The sequence below is a fragment of the Pogoniulus pusillus genome, chromosome Z (assembly GCF_015220805.1).
Source record: "Pogoniulus pusillus isolate bPogPus1 chromosome Z, bPogPus1.pri, whole genome shotgun sequence".
Taxonomy (NCBI): Eukaryota; Metazoa; Chordata; class Aves; order Piciformes; family Lybiidae; genus Pogoniulus; species Pogoniulus pusillus.
Window position 1 is genome coordinate 13,073,052 of NC_087309.1, and position 17,755 is coordinate 13,090,806.

General features: G+C 43.7%; 1 protein-coding gene across 4 annotated transcripts in view; it reads right to left on the reverse strand.

Annotated features, from left to right (window-relative positions):
* UNC13B (unc-13 homolog B) overlaps positions 1–17,755 on the reverse strand; it is a 292,568-nt gene that overhangs the window by 99,546 nt on the left and 175,267 nt on the right. For all 4 annotated transcript variants that reach the window (XM_064140891.1, XM_064140890.1, XM_064140889.1 and 1 more), the window contains 4 exons: positions 16,742–16,788; positions 9,729–9,807; positions 7,413–7,487; positions 6,735–6,954 (listed from right to left, as the gene is read on the reverse strand). In XM_064140891.1, coding sequence (XP_063996961.1) covers positions 6,735–6,954; positions 7,413–7,487; positions 9,729–9,807; positions 16,742–16,788 — 421 coding nt within the window. The remainder of the gene's footprint in view (positions 1–6,734; positions 6,955–7,412; positions 7,488–9,728; positions 9,808–16,741; positions 16,789–17,755) is intronic.

Genomic DNA, 17,755 nt, shown 5'->3' on the forward strand with positions numbered 1-17,755 from the left:
TATGTCTATACTGGGAATTGTATTGATGCAGCCATTAGCAAAGCACCAGAGCTGTTATTCTATGCTTTAATAAGAATAAGTCAAGAAAGCAACACTGGCAGGATAGAAGGCAGCTGTTCAGTAGGCGGATAATGCTTAGAGATTATATACTGCTGAAACTTAAAATAGGTATTCAAGTATCAAACAGAGGTATCCTTCCTCCTTCTGTGCAAGTGTTTTCCTATATAGGACTCTGGGTGCAAACAAGTTCTCAGCCCAAGAGCCAAGATGATTACCACAAGAGTGACTTAACTGGTCTCGCTGGGTTGATCTCTAGTTTGCAGCCTCTGAATTCAGAGCACAACACGCACAAGTTTCTCACCCAAAAAGTAACAAACACCTGAATTCAGTCCCTAAGTCCAAAAACATCACATAACTCCAGAGGTGAACTAAGACCTGAGAAGCCAAAACAGTACAAAAAGCAGGGCATTCAGGAACAGACCTGATAGATCATGTGGTGGAGGTGGTGGAGGCACCGTCCCTGGGGGTCTTCAAGAAAAGACTGGATGAGGCACTTAGTGCCACGGTCTAGTTGACTGGTTAGGGCTGGGTGCTAGGTTGGACTGGATGATCTTGGAGGTCTCTTCCAACCTGGTTGATTCTATGATTCTATGATTCTATGTGAAGATCAACAAGGTTTGTTGTCCCAGCACACCATAAAGAAGCACTAATAAAGATATATAGATAACCACACTCAACACAGATTTCATGTTCAACAGCAGTTCAAAGCTGGAGATGTCATTTCCTTGTTGTCAAGATCTCCAGAGGACTGTATTTTCTTATCCCAGGACATTTTCTTTTCTCTGGTTTAAATGTAATCTACTGAAGACTGTATTAGCATCACCACCAGAAACAAACAAAAACCCAAACACCACCACCACCACCACCACAAACCAGTGAACAAAACCAACCAAAATCAAAAAACCCAAACCAAGACACACTTGCAGAAGTGGATTGTTACAGGTTTCCAAATGCTAGTCCAGAACCATACAAGCCTCTTTCACTAGGGCCTCGTTAGCATCACATATTCCATCCTCTTTATAACCCTGCTTACTTTGCATTTATTCCTTGGTATCCTGGACATCCAGCCTTGATGATCTCAGAGGTCTTTTCAAGCCTCAATTTTATATGGAATGCTCAGGATAAAAGATAAAAGCTTTGCAAGCTACAGGGCTTTTAAAGGACATCCCTCCACCATTTTCAGCCAAGTAAGAAAGCAAGTGTACCTGTGCAGCACAGATTTCAAGTACTTCCAAAACCAGCAAAAGGCAAAAAAGGCTATATTCCCTTGAGCAAGTATTTATGAGCTTAAGATAAAAAAGCCATCCCATCATCAGAGTAGTATCTTGGAAGTACCTACAATAACTAAATATCCTCAGAGAAGTAACCTTTTGCCAACAGAGCTGCAGATGGCTGCAGGAGACATATCACAACTGATTTCAGTTTAGTGTACCTCAGATACTGTCAAATTTATGGAATAGCCCTGCTACACCAGTCTAAAAATCAATTTTTATTTAAATTGCAATGAAGTATTGCTGAGTTTGAGTACTTTGTCACTGTCATCCCACACATTGTTGACTGTATCAGATACTCAGTTACTTAAATATATTGAGAGCAAAAACAAAAAGCCCCCTCAGAAGAAACAACCAGACTTAATTCTAAATGGGCTTGGAAAACAAGGTCCTTTTATTTCCCCCATAATGGCACTAGAAGTCAGAAGATGGATGAAAAGTACATTCTGATTCTAAGAAGTGAAACCCCAAGTGTCCAAAAACTTCAAGACATAGCCGATGGGAACTGTATTTGTGACCAGCCTGAAAATTCATTTTACTCCAATGCAACATCTTCTGGAAGACTTACACAGACTGAAGTGAAAATATATTCTGAGGCATCAAGGTATAATCAATAGAACTGTATCTGTTACTAGCCTGAAAATTAATTTTACTACAATGTAACATATTCTGAAAACCTTAAATACACCAATGTGAAGATATGTCCCAGCAACGTGGCTTTTTATTAACTGACATCAACAATAAAGCTTGTTAGGAAGACACTGCAGTATATATAAAATTTAGTCTCAAATTTATTTGATCTATCACCAGTTTCTTGTCCTCCACAGATGCTGCTTCTCATTTCTCAAGTACAGCCTATGTGCTTGAAACATGCCTACAATAATTCAATTTTTCCATTTTCTTCTGGCCAGTTGGGTTCCAGTTAGAAGGATTTTAGCATGGACATAGACCTCTACTGTCACCAAGTACAACCAAGAGGAAGAGAAACAAGACATGATTGAGTCCATCATCACTAAGCTTGCAGATGACATCAAGCTAGGAGCAGCTGTGGAGCTGCTGGAGGGTAGGAGAGCCCTGCAGAGGGACCTGGACAGGCTGCATGGGTGGGCAGAGGCCAATGGGATGAGATTGAACAAGGCCAAGTGCAGGGTTCTGCACTTTGGCCACAACAACCCCAAGCAGCACTACAGGCTGGGGACAGAGTGGCTGAAGAGCATTCAGGCAGAAAGGGACCTGAGGCTACTGGTGGATAGTAGCTGAAGATGAGTCAGCAGTGTGCCCAGGTGGGCAGCAGGACCAATGGCATCCTGGACTGGCTCAGGAGCAATGTGGGCAGCAGGACAAGGGAGGTTCTTCTGCCCCTGGGTTCAGCACTGCTCAGGCCACACCTTGAGTGCTGTGTCCAGGTCTGGGCCCCTCAATTCAAGAGAGATGTTGAGGTGCTGGAAGGTGTCTGGAAAAGGGCAGCAAGGCTGGTGAGGGGCCTGGAGCACAGCCCTGTGAGGAGAGGCTGAGGGAGCTGGAGGTGTGCAGTCTGCAGAAGAGGAGGCTCAGGGCAGAGCTCATTGCTGTCTGCAGCTGCCTGAAGGAAGGCTGTAGCCAGGTGGGGTTGGGCTCTGCTGCCAGGTAGCCAGCAGCAGAAGAAGGGGACACAGCCTCAAGCTGTGCCAGGGTGGGTCTAGGCTGGATGTGAGGAGGAAGTTGCTGGCAGAGAGAGTGATTGGCACTGGAATGGTCTGCCCAGGGAGGTGGTGGAGTGGCCGTGGCTGGAGGTGTTGAAGCCAAGCCTGGCTGGGGTACTGAGTGCCTCTCTGGACTTATTCAATAAAAGACTGGATGAGGCACTTGGTGCCATGGTCTGGTTGACTGGATAGGGCTGGGGGATAGGTTGGACTGGATGATCTTGCAGGTCTCTTCCAACCTGGTTGATTCTATGATTCTATCACATGCCAAAGCAAAGAACATAGTTGCCAGTGAAAACTTTTAAACAGATTTCTAGTACTGAGGCTATTAGGTTTTTCAGCCCTACTAGTTTATTACTGGCCCTATTAACCTCCAGATCTCACACAACTATCTCACCACTGCCTCTAATCTTTTAATTTCACAATTGCCATCTTCAGTTTCATTTGCATCTTTCGTCCAGATAGTGATACAAACCACAACCTCCCTGGTTACCTTCCCCCAGAGACTCCTGGCTTAGTCTCCTTATCTTCTCTGTTATGATGCTGGGTAGCTTTCAAGTAACTCAGTAAGTAAAGATTTTGCTTGGGTTTTACCTGTCTGCATGCTTAAGTTTTGAATCCAGTGCACCCTCAATTTTTCCCCCCTTTGTTTCTTTAACTCTGCATCTTGTGCTTACATTTTGAAAGGAAATGTGCAAAACAAGCATCTGCAATCCCGTGAATAAACTCACAAGTTCTTATCTAATGCCTTGCCATATATGGCAAGTAGAGTTGTTTGATGTTGTTACTCCTATTTCATAGTGAAGCACAGCCTACTGTCATCATCACATCCCACTGCCCATCTCATAAGCTTATTTAATTCTGGACAGAGACTAGAAAGCCTGACCCCATGGCTATTCTCCACAGGCTGTTCCAGAGACTCTCTTCTCACTGTTGAAGTTGCCTCTCTTTGTTGAAAGTTGCCTTCTGTCACCGGCCGTGATACCACTGTATCAGGCGGATAAGAAGAGATGGGGAGAAGACCTGATACAAGCCAATCCAAATCCAGTCCAAATCCAAATCCAATCCAATTCCAAATCTGTTTATTGCACCCAAGCATGGGCTTATATACTTTCACCTTCTACCTTTAATGAACCAACAGCTATTTTTTGTCTTTTCTTTTTCTTTAAACAGTGAATTTCAACAGAGTATCTTCCTCCCTGCTGCTTATTTCCCTCTTCTTCAGCATAGTTCAGGCATAAACAAGCTCAAACAAGAATTAAACCAATTCACTGTCAAATGTTAAACATAACATCTACTGCTCAGGAAGGTTTTAACTCATGGAAGGTTAGCTGTAGTAGAGAACTGTAGGAGCTCTATATGCATGAATCATAGAATCAACCAGGTTGGAAGAGACCTCCAAGATCAGCCAGTCCAACCTAGCACCCAGCCCTACCCAATCAACTAGACCATGGCACTAAGTGCCTCATTCAGTCCTCTCTTGAACACCTCCAGGGACGGTGACTCCACCACCTCCCTGGGCAGCCCTTATGTCTTACACCTCTGCCTTTGGCTCCACAACATCCCTTTAGAAATATTCCCTTTGGACAGACCTAGTATGGCTATTTCTGTCCCACACTGTCAAACCTCTTTTGAATGATCAACAAACTTAGACCATCCTATCTCAAAACAGTTTGTGTTTTCCCCTATTACCATCATACTCTCTCCAGTACCCATCTCACCTTCAAGCCTCCTTCTTGAACATGGACAGCCACATCTATCCTCTGTAGGAATATGCTTCCTCTTAGTCATTAACTATTTAATAGGGGTTGATTTAATCTATTATTTTTTTATTTCATGACCTCTCCTTGGTACAACAGTTCTGTGCCTGTTCCCTCATTACTGCTGGTGCAAATTTGATTTCCCTCTGCTCTCCACATCGTTTACCCCACACTAAGATATCATGATTCTATTGCAAGATTATAACACATCATGAACATGCATCTGAATCAAGCCTGGATGTACACATCAGTAGCTTTTCATCTTAAATACCGAAAAACATCTGTTAGCAGAGGGTTCTGGTGAATTATAGAATCATAGAATCAAGCAGGTTGGAAGAGACCTCCAAGATCATCCAGTCCAACCTACCATCCAGCCCTAGCCAATCAACTAGACCATGGCACTAAGTGCCTCAGCCAGGCTTTGCTTCAACACCTCCAGGGACAGCAACTCCACCACCTCCCTGGGCAGCCTATTCCAATGCCAATCACTCTCTCTGGCAAGAACTTCCTCCTAACATCCAGCCTACACTTCTCCCAGAACAACTTGAGACTGTGTCCCCTTGTTCTGTTGCTGGTTGCCTGGGAGAAGAGACCAACCCCCACCTGGCTACAACCTTCCACAGTTATCCTCAGCTTAACTGAGCCTCTGCCATCAGGCTGTGTCAGAAAGCTGAGTTATAACTTAACTACATTCCCCTGAATAAAATAAAAGACAGCAGCTCTTTGCTTAGTCACAAAAAGGTTTCAAGAAAGCCAAGGTGTCAATGATGCAACTGCTTGAATGCTCTAAACTGTAAAGCTCACCTTGCAACCTTCAAGACACTAAGAAACACCACTAAACTACTGAGGAACAGAGATGTTTCACCATTAGCAGTTTTATCTAACAAATTATCCTTTGCAAACAGCTCCTGTCCTAATTATGACTGATCTAAAACCCCACACACACGGGGGAAAAAAACAACCCACACAACATCCATTTGGAACGGAACCATAACAAAACACAAGAGACCTACAATTCACTGTTACCCTTTGCTCAATCATCCAGCATGGCTCTCCCAGACAACCAGAGCCTGAGGCAGACACAAGATTTGACTCTTCATATTCCTAAAAACACTGACATTGATTTGCATTAAATCTGTTTATACTTGACAAACTTTTTTGATTCCTTTGATTTAGTCCATCAAGCTGGAATGCCAAGAAAATCAAGAGCGAACAGAAACAGCTCTGCCTTCCTACTCAAGATTTAACACATACGACAGAAATTTCTATTCCATTTAGACTAAGATATTTTGCTCTTAAGCAGGAATGTAAATTTGAGACCAAATTAAGAAACAGTTTTACATGCAAATAGAAATAACTTCCCCAAGCTGGATGCCTAAATTAATACTTTCTTCTTTTTTTTTTATTGCCTTTTTTTCCCTCTTGTAATAAAATTCTTTTTAAATCTCTAAGTTTGTTGCAGAAGACAACAATAAAATAAACAAAAACTCTCATACACTGAAACTACACCTTCCTATCTGACCCATCACCTCTGATGACACTGCCTTAGGTCTCTAATGTGATTCAGCCATGAGACTACTTTCAAAAGGACAAAATTCCCTTCCAACATGCATTTGGTATGGAGAATCTGAGCTGAGAGAGGGAAATTGTTCATAATACACATGTTAAAACTAAAAAAAAAAACCAAACAAAAACCAACAAACTTAACAGATGTTAGTCAAGAATTAAACCTTATTTTAAAGCACATCAGGCACAGCTTTGCAAAGGTGTTGTTCTGAGTCAGCTGAGCTGTCTGTGTTCACAGGGTGGTGGGGGTAGGTTTAGTTCAGCAGCACCTTTGAGGAAAATACACATTTGTTACAATAACTGGAGCTTCACTGACCAGCGAGATGTCACCTATGCATCTTGGAAAGCTCTGTTACCACCTTTGGAACAGTCACAGTTCACTGGCCACTACTCACTCTGTAAGCAGTCAGCATTGAGCAAGTCTTGGCACTTCTCATGGCACTTGACTCCACATTCACTGCAGCGCATTCCCTGCCGTGCAATGCCCCACAGCAGCCCCTCACATTCGTAGCAGTAGGTGGGAGTTGTGGCTGTCCACACTTCAAAGTTGTGTGGGGTCGTACAAGAGATGGGGTAAATTAAGGCTTGCAAGGTCTTCTTATAGACATGAGATTTCTGAAAGACAAGACCACACATAGACCAACACCTAGGAAGATGACTGCACCTAATTTTGCTGGCTAACACTTCATTTTTAAGGGGCAGTGCAGTAAATCTACACATTGGTGGTAGACAAATCCATCAAACTTTTACAACCAGCAGCAGAGGACACTCTTCCAAAAATACTTTTCTAAGCATTAAAAAAGGCAGAGGATATAGAAGGAAAGAATCAAAGTTTGTGGATGAGGAATGTCTTGTGTAAAGCAAATTCTACATACAGTTCCCCACGGTGGATATCATAGAAGGGTCACATAGACAGGTTACATGCCAATTTTTACAGCTTTTCTTTCTTTAAACAAGAAGCTTTACATGTATATTTTTAGACATATGTGAAGCTGGCTCTGTATCCCAAAGAGCCAAATTCCCTTAATTTGCTTGCTAAAAGTTAACAGGAGCCAAACAACCCTCCCACTTACCAGCTCTTCATCTTTGAGAGATGTTCTAGTGGCCATTGCTGAGGTAATTCCGGCTTTCCGGGACTGAACCAGTGACTAAGATGAAGGAAAATTTGTTATTTACCAACAATATTCAGATCATGACCAAAGTTCTGACCAAGGGGACCCTGCCATTCCAGACATCAAACCAGCAAACAGTTAAGCAGTTTTCTTAACTGATAATTCACATCTGAGAAGAGTCAAATGCATACTCTGCAAGGTCTCTGACTTGTTTCCATCTGCCCACTACCACCCCAGCTCTAGTAAAGGTATCTGTTTCTCTCCTAAAAGCCATCAATGAAACCTGGGTTTGCACATCCACTACTGTGTTCTAGCAGCAGTGATAATTTTGCTGTTACCTAAGACCACGACATGACATTCACTCTTCTGTATCTAACTTCACTTACATCCTAAAGGAGATTGTTTCATCAACTTCACAAAACACACAACATTGCCAAATGCGGCACTGAAAGGGTTACAAAATAAACAATGAAAAAAAAAAAAAGGATAGAGTGGGCTGGGAGCACAGGTTTGAATGTGCTGGTGTATCACATTCATTGGCCATCACTGAACACAATGAACAGCATTATCCCCTCAAAATTGCCTTTTTCACATCAGGTTAACGCTATGTTCTGCAGCCTTGGACATCACTGCCTTCGGGCAGTGTCTCTGCAGCACCCTGAACTGGCACGCAAAGCCATTCCAGTTAAAGGCAAAGGAGGAAATTGAAGCTAGCAACACCTGCTCTGAATTCACCAAATCTTATCAAAAACTTCCATTTATGCTTTACTTTATAGCATTTGAAGGCACACTGAAAAAGTTCATTACATCAGTGATGGAGTAGGACAGAGCACAAGATATGCATGCACTGTGATACTGCAGGTTCATGGACAGAAACCAAGGCAAAGGAAGTTTTGTTTCTGGTGAAGGCTGGATGGATAGTCTTTAGTTACACTTACCATGGCCTGTGAAGAGAGAGAGAATATGAAAGCGTTCAAAGAAAGTAACACAAGTTAATGGCATTATTGCAAAGATTTAAGATACAAGCAGTTAGTAAGACGCATATTAAAGCTTCCCATGCACAAGCTGGTAAGAGAGAGTTGCATGCATCTTTCCACATGAACTACAGGATCTGGAAACTGGTCTTTCAGCTGTTCAAGGATTTCTCCCAAGTGTGAAACTACTACTGAACACAGCCAACAGAAAGCCATTTGTCCTGCAACACATCTTATTTCCCCATATCACACGAGCATATGAAACTTGTCCTCGTTACTTCCTTGGTTCTTGTGCTTCCTTGGTGCAGAAGCCTACTGGCAATACTGCAAATTGCTTTAAAAATCCAAGCACATATGCTGGTATATCTACCCTCTGAAATTCTGGCTTTCTGGTAAGCTGCCAAACCTCACACGGATATTATAACTTTCCCCTAAAGTATGTGACTTTGTGGTTGTTTTTTTTTTTTTAATATTTTAAAATAATGCCAGTCTAAAATTAATCAAATATTCTGTGCAGATTAAAAAGGGAAAGAGAAACAGTTTGGGGCTCCTCAGTTCAGGAGGGACAGGGATCTACTTGAAAGAGTCCCAACAGATGGCTATGAAGATGATTAAGGGACTGGAGCACTGCTCTTTGAAGAGAGGCTGAGGCACCTGGGTTTTTTTGGCCTGGTGAAGGGAAGACTTAGAGGGGATCTAATCAATGTTTATAAATATCTGAGGGCTGGGAGTCAAGAGGGAGGGGACAAACTCTGCTCAGTTGTGTCCTGGGATAGGACAAGGGGCAAGGAGTATAAACTACAGCATAGAAAGTTCCACCTCCACATGAATCATAGAATCAACCAGGTTGGAAGAGACCTCCAAGATCATCCAGTCCAACCTAATAGAGGAAAGACTTCTTTACTGTAAGGGTCACAGAGCACTGGAACAGGCTCCCCAGAGAGGTTGTGGAGTCTCTTTCTCCGGAGACTTTTAAGACCCATCTGGATGCATTCCTGTGTGACCTGCACTAGATTCTATGGTCCTGCTCTGGGAGGGGGGTTGGACTGGATGATCTCTGGAGGTCTCTTCCAACCTCTAACACCCTGTGAACACCAAAAAAAACCCCTCATGTTTCTGTTATATGAACAAACTGTCTATAAAACCGTAGCAAACTCTTAATGAGATTTTTCTAAGTACAGCTCCTAACCCTTTAGCGTAAGAAATAATTGAACAAGGCAGGAAATCTTCAGCTTCTTGAAGTGACAATAAACGTCACCATACATCAATGGCTACATGCCAGAATGAAAAACAAATCTCTTACCAGATCACTGACGAGTGGAATTGGCTTTTTTTTGCGTAGATCAGGCATGCTATCGATGCCATAGAGACCACCTGCAGGCCTGGAAATTTGGGGGAGGGGAGGAGGTGGGGGTTGGAAAGGGGAAACACATGAATGTATTAATCTTACCAGCAGTAAAAACAATGACCAAAAGAATTCATCTTAAAACATGAGTCTCCTTATTAATATAGTCAATGAGAGCAGGAAGAATCACAGTATCACAGTATCACAGTATCACCAAGGTTGGAAGAGACCTCACAGATCATCAAGTCCAACCCTTTACCACAGTGCCCAAGGCTAGACCATGGCACCAAGTGCCACATCCAACCTTGCCTTGAACTGCCCCAGGGACGACGACTCCACCACCTCCCCAGGCAGCCCATTCCAGTGCCTAATGACTCTCTCAGTGAAGAACTTTCTCCTCACCTCGAGCCGAAATTTCCCCTGGCGCAGCCTGAGGCTGTGTCCTCTTGTTCTGGAGCTGGCCACCTGAGAGAAGAGAGCAACCTCCTCCTGGCCACAACCACCCTTCAGGTAGTTGTAGACAGCAATAAGGTCACCCCTGAGCCTCCTCTTCTCCAGGCTAAACAATCCCAGCTCCCTAAGCCTCTCCTCGTAGGGCTTGTGCTCGAGGCCTCTCACCAGCCTCGTCGCCCTTCTCTGGACACGCTCAAGCATCTCAGTGTCCTTCCTAAACTGGGGGGCCCAGAACTGAACGCAGTACTCGAGGTGTGGTCTGACCAGTGCAGAGTACAGGGGCAGAATGACCTCCCTGCTCCTGCTGACCACACCACTCCTGATGCAGGCCAGGATGCCACTGGCTCTCTTGGCCACCTGGGCACACTGCTGGCTCATGTTCAGGCAGGTATCAATCAGTACCCCCAGATCCCTCTCTGTCTGGCTGCTCTCCAGCCACTCCGACCTCAGCCTGTATCTCTGCATGGGGTTGTTGTGGCCAAAGTGCAGCACCCTGCACTTTGAGCTATTGAACCCCATCCCATTGGCCTCTGCCCATCTGTACAGGCGGTCAAGGTCCCGCTGCAGAGCCCTTCTTCCCTCCAGCTCAGTCACATCACTCCACTGCAAATGCAACTTTAGAATGAACCAAAGGTGTTGACACACACACACAAAAAAAAGATTATGCTCATCCTCTCTTCTGAGGTCTGAGATAGCTTGGAGTAGGCTGGATGCATGCATGCAGAGCACCCAGTGCTTCAGAATGACTGCCAGCCAGCACGGTGGGTGAAGCCAGACTTATCCCCATAGCTTTTGTAGGGCAGAACTGGCAAAAATACTTACCCAAGGGTAGAACCAGAGCTCTGTGGCAGCAATTCACACATGGATTATTCAGTGTGGTAGCTGACCCACTTGCCTCTGATTTCAGAAGTTACCTTTCATTCCTTAAGGACAACTTGGTTTATAGGTTACTACTGCCATTGAGCCTCATTGGCAGGAAATAATTTGGATGATGTCTTTTCCCCAGTCTTTCTCCATCTCCTTTCATTCTATTAATCATTGTAGGGCTGGAGATGTGAGGACGGGGATGCTTCACTGAAGGAAGCAAGATCAGATTGTCCTTAAGAAAGTGCAAGATTAATGCTAAAAGCAACTGTTTACCCTCTTCACATACAGTAATTTAGATGTTCCAGACTAGTGTAAGTGCTTGGGAGTGAGGATGTCAGAGTGGATCTGCACAAGAGCAGGATGCTGCCAACTGTCACCTGATTCTACGCTAGAATGTACTTAAACTTGGCCCTTAAGGTCCACACAATGATTAGGAAAAAACTTCTATTTGAGGACAAAGGAGATCAATTTCTATAAAAGTGGCCACTTGTGGTGCTCAGTCTTTCAACCCTTCTAGACCTCTACACACAAGAACTGCCATTCATTAGTGGAAGTGGTGATGCAGCAAAAGGGCCATTACCCTTGAAACACTCAGAGCCTAATGAAACAGAACACTATAAACTGCTTCCCTCCTGCACTAGGATCCTGCTCTTCACTGGTAACATCACACTGATATAAGCTTAAAGGTTTTTACCTCCATTTAACCAACTGTATTCAGCTGTAGGGCCTTAAGAGAATGCATTTTGGTAAGGCTGGGAACTGAGCAGGCATTTCTCTGCCGATGTAGCTTTCCTATTTATCTCAAACAGCAGAACAGACCTGTGGTGTAACTGGAGAACAGACCTGTGGTGTAACTGCAGAACAGACCTGTGGCGTAACTCCCTCCCTTCAACAAACACCCAGACTGCTAGACAAAACCTACATCCCTTCTCAGCATCTCACTCAACTTTCCCCATCTACACATAGTCCTCAAACATTGCAAAACAGTAAGAACAGGGTTCCTGGGACCTTTGTCTTGGCTACAGAATGTAAAGGAACTCCCTCTCTCTTTACCTTTAGCCATTTGTTTTCACCCCATACCACACTGGCTCACACTTTCTGCAGCTGTGTGATAGACTGGCTGGCACTTTCAACCTGCAGACTTTTCTGATTTGGTACACCACACCCAGCTGAAATGCTTTAGGACACAACTACAGGAAGGAGGAGTATGGAGCTAAGTATTCCTACTGCAATAAGAGACATATGTGGAGCAAGACTTTTCAAACTATCTAGGAAACCAAATTGCCACTACAAACTCGCACATGCCATGAAAGCCAGGAGGTTGGCAAGTGACAAGAGGCAACCTGCATCCTCTGGCAAGCAGGGTTTACTCAAATCCCCTTTAAATACAGCGAAAAGCCTGGATGAGGCACTTAGTGCCATGGTCTAGTTGATTGGATAGGGCAGGGTGATAGGTTGGACTAGATGATCTTGGAGGTCTCTTCCAACCTGGTTGATTCTATGATTCTATGAAAGTAAAAAAAAAAAAAAAAAAAAACAACTTTCAGGGTGACCAAGCCTACATTACAGCAGATACACTGTAGTAAGGACAAGGATGCCATGCACAGCCCAGCACAAGGCTGTGTCACAGAGGGGAAGAGCCTGCTACACACAGAAACACGTCATAGCACTGTAATGGCAAAACTGACGTTTTTGACAGGGTGTAGGAGGAGAACATGTCCGAGCCACAGCTGAGATGAGAGCTGATGCTGGCTAAACAAGGCTGGTGGGGAGGTGAGCAGTCACGTGTAACTGCAGAAATGGTGACTCTGCATGTCCCTTGAGTCACACTTGCACCTCAGCATCACGCAGGGCGCTCTGTGCTCCTACACGAGGAATGCAAACCGCCCACAGTCAGCTCTGGCAGCTAGACCTCACAGCTGGGACTGGAAGGCAAGCTCGAACATGGCAGAGGTGGAGATTTACAGCAGTTAATTAAAACTACTGGAATCCCTGGCCAGCAATAAGAACAGCTTTCAAATGCTGGAAATCCTTACAGGCAGACCACATTGTGTCTTTACTGGAGGATATTCTCATTTCCAATAAAGAACTGGGTCTAAATTTAGGTCGAGGGGGGTTCTCCTTCTCCTCTGCTCTGCCCCGGGGAAGCCTCATCTGGAGTATTGTGTCCAGTTCTGAGCCCCTCAGCTCAAGAAGGACAGAGAGCTGCTTGAGAGAGTCCAGTGCAGAGCCACAAAAATGATTAAGGAAGTTGAACATCTTCCTTATGAGGAGAGACTGAGGGAGCTGAGGCTTCTTAGTTTGGAGTGGAGGAGACTGAGGGGTGACCTGATTAATGTTTATAAATATGCAAGGGATGAGTGCCAGGAGGATGGAGCCAGCCTCTTCTTGGTGATGCCCAGTGACAGGGACAAGGGGCAATGGGTGGAAGTTGAGGCATAAGAGGTTCCATGTGAACCCCAGGAAGAATTTTTTCCCTATGAGGGTGACAGAGCACTGGAACAGGCTGTCCAGAAAGGTTGCAGAGTCTTCCTCTCTGGAGACATTCAAGAACTGTCTGGATGCATTCCAGTGTGACCTGCTGTAGGTGATCCTGCTCTGGCAGGGAGGCTGGACCAGATGATCTTTTGAGGTCCCTTCCAGCTCCTGATAAGGCTACGACTCTATGATTATGCTGCAATAATCCCTTCTGGATGATTATAAAACCTGACCCACATCAACAAGTAAGCAATATCTGCACGAAGTGCAAAGTGTCAGAACTAAGAGTAGTCATGCCAGGATCAAACACAGAATTTTGTCCTTTGCCCTAATGTTACAAACCCTCCCCAATCATAGGATCAGAGGATGTTAAGGGTTGGAAGGGACCCAAAGACATCATCGAGTCCAACCCCCTTGACGCAGCAGGACAATGATATCTAACACAGACCACAGAGGAACACATCCAGACAGGCCTTGGAAGTCTCCAGAGAAGGAGACTCCACAACTTCCCTGGGGAGCCTGTTTCAATGCTCTGTGACCCCTACAGTAAAAAAGTTATACTGGTGATAATGCTGTAGAGTAAAATAGGTGTCATAGACAACTACCCAGATGATGATGAGAGTCTAGCATTATTTAAAGCACAACCCTTTTGGTAGGGTTTGAGCCAAAGATTTGTATCACGAAAGCATGTGTAAAATAGAAGGGAGCAGTCTGCAAACTGCGAAGACGCAACAAATGGTCACAAGTGAAAACTCAGAGTCAATGCTCCTGCTGAAAGTCAGTGGCATAGCTGGGAACTTACAATTCTTTTCTACACGATTTCCAGCTTTTCATTTACTTTTTAAAAAATCCAACTGACACTCTGACATTTTCTAGGAAAGAAAAGCATTAAAATTGTATGGCTTATAAATTCAGTTTGAGCCTAAATAAGTTACTGTGCTTGCAAAACCTGTCTAGTTTCAACTGAAGCATAAATTCAATATTTATCATGGGCTCTGGTTTATGATAGAATCAATTATGAGCCAGACTGACAGAGAACAAGCACATTTGAGAGGTGCTTGTGTTTGACACTGAAAAGAGGTATCCTAGTATCTACGTAGCTACACACTCAGATGACCTGCTTCTAGCTTAATACTATTTCCCAGCAATAATTCTTTATCTTGGAGACTACTCAAACCCATTGTGCTTTCAGCTGCCTCAGTCTCTTCTTTTTTTTTTCCCAAGCACAATCTCTGCTCTATTTAAAATTAGTGTTTGCAGAGACAGAAGTACTGACAATGCCTCAAATATGTACACAGCAGCTTTGTGTGTAACACGATAACTTTCCTCTGCAACGCATGTAATATTTATAGCACCGTTACAGAGCGCTGTGTTGAGGGATGAATAGGATTTCTGCATGAGAAAGATGATTTGTACTAATAAATAAATTATATAGACATGAGATGCTATACCCAGAGACTGATCTGTAATATCAATTGCACTTTTTCTTTCAAAAAACACTCCCTCTCCAAAGCCAGTGATTACAGACAGGGAGCTACTGTTGCATTATGCTAAAAGTGCAAATAGCTTTAAGCAAGCACCCATCCTCTAGCACAAGTTTTTGCCACACAGATGCTTACACTGAATCTTGAAAATTTAAGCAAGCAAAGATGATTTGCAACAATAGAAGATTATTATATCCTTCGAAGAACACCACTTCTCCATGAAAGAACAACTTCAAACATAAATATTTTAACGTACTTTGTAGACAACAAACCACAAGGTAGCTAAGAGTGTTAACTCAAGGTGGACCACCCACAACCACGTTTTCTGGAAATCCTTTGCATGAGGGCAATACAGTGAATAAGCCAAACTTCTTTTTTTTTCCCCCCCAAAACTGCATTAGCCAGTTTGTTTTGCTGCAGCTCTCAGAGAAAGAGAAAAATTACAGACTAAAGCAAAACACTGCCTTGAATTGACAAAACACGTTTTAAAGTATCTCAGGACCGTAGGTGTATTCATCTTTCATGCTGGAAAATCACTTTGTTTGTGTGAACCAATAAACTTGGTACATTGTCTGCTTGTTAAAGCAGGAGAAGGTGCTGTTTATAGTTAGAATAAATCACTGTCTTCTGCTCCTGGTAATTGCCAGTTCTCCTGCAGCCTGCTCAGTGAAGTCCGGGGCTCCTTAGGAAAGCGTGGGGTTGCTAGGCAGCCCCAGGCATCCACAGGTGTGGAGAATGCTTTGCAGGAACACTGACATTGCAGAACAATGATTCCAAAAGCAGAAAGCCCTACAATGAAGCCTCTGATTAAACGTTGCATTTTATTGGGGAAGTTTTCTTCATCAATATGAGAATTAACTTAGGCATGCAGCAAGCCAACCTCTTGGTGAGATTTCAGGGTAAATCTGCTCCCAAGTTCGCTCCTAATGAGCACACCACCCCCTAATCACATACAAATACATAACCAAGCAGCCTGTAAAATGTGTTGTCTCTTTTCTTTTATTTTTTTTTTAGTGAAGATTCCAGGAAAGCTACCATGCTGGTACCTATTATGCACAGATCATGCTGAAATTACCCACAATCAGAATTGGCCTGCTTCACTTGCTGTGAGCAGCACGTTACAGAGGGAGTGCCCACAGCCTTTCACTCTCACCTGTGCAACAGATCACTGCTTTAAAAAGGACAAACTGCAGTGATTTCTAGAGTTACTGCAGTTTTGACTACTACAATGGCCACAGAAATCATTGCAAATACTTTTTTTCCCTCTTTTAATAGCAAAAGACAGCAACCTTTCTGAATTGCCCTTCCCCTTCCCTATACCATTAGTGACTAGCAAGAAAAAAGTTATCTCACCCAGATCTCTCTGCAGTGCTTAGAAAGGACTGTTTGATACTACTGCTGCAAGCATTTATACCACCATCATATGACTAATTATGCATTGCTGCTATAGACCTGCTATGCATCTCCCAAGGTGCTGCACAGTCTGCCCCCACCTGTCTAAGAGGGGACTCTGGAATACAGCTGCAGCCTGGCCCAAACTGAGGTGTGGCCACTGCATTATTCCTGACAATAGCCATTAAAAACATCACAACTGCAGCTTTCATTTAGGTCAAACTGCAGCTCTCAGACTACATTGTGATTATAAATACAGAGGAAAAAAAAAACCCAAGGTCTCAAAATACCACTTACCCTCCTTTGAGCCAAGGTGGTTTTGTTGGATCAGACTCATCTTGACCCTTAAATGGGGGAAGCAAAAGGAATGATATGAAGTTAGTTTCCAGAAACATCAGAAAAACTATTCAACTTATATCTGAGGAAAGGATAACAGAGCACACTGCATGCAGGAAAATAAATGCACACAGAAACTCACTCAAGCACCTCCAATGATCAGCATATCAGGACGAGTCATACAGGCACAGACAGGCTATGCGATTTCATTGAACGCCTAGGACTGGAACCTGAAGAGCCTGTTCAGTGCACCTCCTGTTTCCAAAGGCAGTCTCAAAGACCAGCTTTTGGGTTTTTTCCAGCCCAAGAAAAACATGAGTTGCTGGAAAGCTCCTGTTACTACATTTCACCACTTAAGTGAACATGGCCATAATGAAGATGTAATAAATTGAAAGCACCCGTATGAAATGCAGAGGTAACTGACCAGCATGTAACTGTTGTATGAACACTTCTGAGCTTTGCTCATGCTCAAATGCAAAGACTCCCTTGAGCCCTTGAAGCAGCGAGATCCCATTGCAGTTCCACCCATTCATAAGCAAGCATTTAATTTCCAACAGGTCTCAAACAAGGGACGTCTGTTGCAAGATGACTGCAGGTGAACTGGGATCTCACACTATGATGGAAAACACCACAGACTGTAAATATGAGGATTCTTATTCATGAAATCAAACCATGTTCTTATGTTCATATTAGGAGTGTATTTACAGAGTGATGTTTTGTTTCTTTGAAAATCTTCAGAAGACTGATTAGAGCTGAGAGGTGCTTAAACACCTGCAGTGCACCTGGAGGAAACAAAAGTTTTTTGGATAAGGGGAAATAGTTCACCTCTGGAAACCTCTTTATTCCAGCTTACAGTTCACACATTGTCCTGCACTCCCTGAAAGAAAAGCTGGTTTCAAGCAGGACCAAGCAAGATACGCTGCTAATACTTCAGTCTCCAACCTCAGCTAATCCTGTCTTCCAAGAGTATAAAGA